This window comes from Enhydra lutris, unplaced genomic scaffold, assembly GCF_002288905.1.
Source record: "Enhydra lutris kenyoni isolate GAN:26980312 unplaced genomic scaffold, ASM228890v2 scaffoldscaffold9, whole genome shotgun sequence".
Lineage (NCBI taxonomy): Eukaryota > Metazoa > Chordata > Mammalia > Carnivora > Mustelidae > Enhydra > Enhydra lutris.
This window is the reverse complement of record NW_019154093.1, coordinates 16895149-16897479: the sequence shown is the minus strand read 5'-3', so window position 1 is coordinate 16897479 and position 2331 is coordinate 16895149. Positions and strand designations below refer to the sequence as shown.

The window sequence follows — 2331 nt, the reverse complement described above, 5'->3', positions numbered from 1 at the left end:
GGACAAGAAGAGACCCTTTATCCACCATGACTGTCTCTCCTGTGGGCAGTGAGCAAAGAGTGGATGAAAACAGGTGCCCGGATGCTTTCTCGTTCCATCCATGCTCAGGGGGCCCTGTCTCATAGTATGGTATAAGTTGTGATTCTGGGGGCCGTGTCTAATGGATGTCTGAGGGACACAGCTGTCTGAGAGTGGACTTTGTGAACTCTACTGGGGGTGTGAGTGTGCAGGTGAGCAGGGGTTCAACTTACCAGCATCACTTGGACAGAGTCAGCCATGAGACCCACATAGGGCTTCAGGATGTCACAGTGGAAGGCTGGGGTCAGCATTCTCTGGTGCTGGAACCACGTCGGCCCATTCAACAGGAGCAAACCATACCCTGGACCACAATGGGTGTGTGTGGGGGGAAGGAACCTCTCAAGAGTTGTCTGGGGACAACTGGGGAAGAACCCAGGGTGTCAGAAGAAGGGCATCCTGGGCAAGGCAGGAAAGGACAGTACATGTCAGGAAGGGGGCTTCCCAAAGCTTGGTGCACAGCTGTGAGATTGAGGTTGAAACAGGGCAGCACTGGGTTAATGGAGGACTTGAATGAAAAGTTAATCTGAGATCATTACGGAGGACTGAGAAGTGATGTAGGAGAAACTGAGCTGCAGTAGGGCTCCCCAACCATTAGGAAGGGGTGAGGTTTTTATCTGAAGAAGAGAAAGGAAGCTCAATTCAGAGTTGAGTGGAGTGACTATGGTGCTGGTCACCTCATATTTGTCTGGGCCAAATGGACATTTGTTGGCAACCTAAGCAGAAGGTGAACCATAGTCCTTGTTAAATATACTTACCTATCCAGGGAGCCGTGAATCTGTAAGAACCATCAGACTTTGGGTCTGAAAGTAAGAAAGGCATTACAGGAAACTAGAGGTGACCAATGAAGACAGGCGGCCCCCAGGAGGTAGCTGTGGTCTAAACCATTGTCCCCCATCCCTTCCTGATGATTGTCAGCTGGCAATTCGTGTCAGTCCACCTCCCACTTGCCTTCCAACCAGGACTCTCTGTCTTTCCTGATAGTTACTGCGGGCTCGGGAAGGCAGACTGAGTGTCCCACCACAGAGGCCTATTGAGTAGGAAGTTGCATCAGTAAGAAATACAGTTTCTGTCCTCAGTGCTAGTGAGAAGACAGTAGCTTGTCCAGTGGGTTTTTTGTTTGTTTGTTTTCTTACTTTTTTGTTTTTGTGTTTTTTTAATGATTTTTTTGTGGTGGCACAGTCATTCCACGTGGCAGCACAGGCAACAGATCGGGGTTCCATGCAAGCCATCATGAATAGGAAATTGTCTTGAGTTCTGGGATTACACCATTGTGGTGAAGAAAGAAAGAAAGAAGGAAAGAATAAAAAGTGGAAAGGAAGGAAGGAAGGGAGGAAGGATGAAGGAGTAGAGAGGGAAGGAAGGAATGAAAGAAGGAGGGAGGGAGTGAAGGAAGGAAGGAGAGAAAGAAAGAAAAAGAAAGAAAGAAAGAAAGAAAGAAAGAAAGAAAGAAAGAAAGAAAGAAATAGAGGAGTATGTGGGGTGCGACTTAGACTGGTAGCAAGGCGTACGCATGGAGAGTGCAAATGGCTGTGGTTCTGCTGGCTGCCTAGGCTCCCATCCCCTCACAGGAGCCACCACCTAGATGCTCACTAGCCATCAGGGAGATTCAAATTAAAACCACACTGAGATACCACCTTACACTAGTTAGAATGGCCAAAATTAGCAAGACAGGAAACAACATGTGTTGGAGAGGATGTGCAGAAAGAGGAACCCTCTTACACTGTTGGTGGGAAAGCAAGTTGGTGAAGCCAATTTGGAGAACAGTGTGGAGATTCCTCAAGAAATTAAAAATAGAGCTTCCCTATGACCCTGCAATTGCACTACTGGGTATTTACCCCAAAGGTACAGATGGAATGAAAAGAAGGGCCATCTGTACCCCAGTGTTCATAGCAGCAATGGCCACGGTCACCAAACTGTGGAAAGAGCCAAGATGCCCTTCAGTGAATGAATGGATAAGGAAGATGTGGTCCATATACACTATGGAGTATTATGCCTCCATTAGAAAGGATGAATACCCAACTTTTGTATCAACATGGACGGGACTGGAAGAGATTATGCTGAGTGAAATAGGTCAAGCAGAGAGAATCAATTATCATATGGTTTCACTTATTTGTGGAGCATAAGAAATAACACGGAGGAAGGAAATGAGGAGATGGAGAGGAGAAGGGAGTTAAGGGAAATTGGAAGGGGAAATGAACCATGAGAGACTATGGACTCTGAAAAACAATCTGAGGGTTTTGAAGGGGTGGGGCA

At 47.0% G+C, this 2331-nt stretch overlaps 1 protein-coding gene across 1 annotated transcript in view; it reads right to left on the bottom strand.

The window, feature by feature from the left end:
• The window catches only part of LOC111143122 (cytochrome P450 4A11-like), a 12473-nt gene that overhangs the window by 6067 nt on the left and 4075 nt on the right, over window positions 1–2331 (bottom strand). Inside the window, exons 3-4 of the mRNA XM_022496613.1 lie at window positions 834–878; window positions 252–379 (exon numbers count right to left, since the gene is read on the bottom strand). Of these exons, the coding sequence (XP_022352321.1) occupies window positions 252–379; window positions 834–878 (173 nt within the window). The remainder of the gene's footprint in view (window positions 1–251; window positions 380–833; window positions 879–2331) is intronic.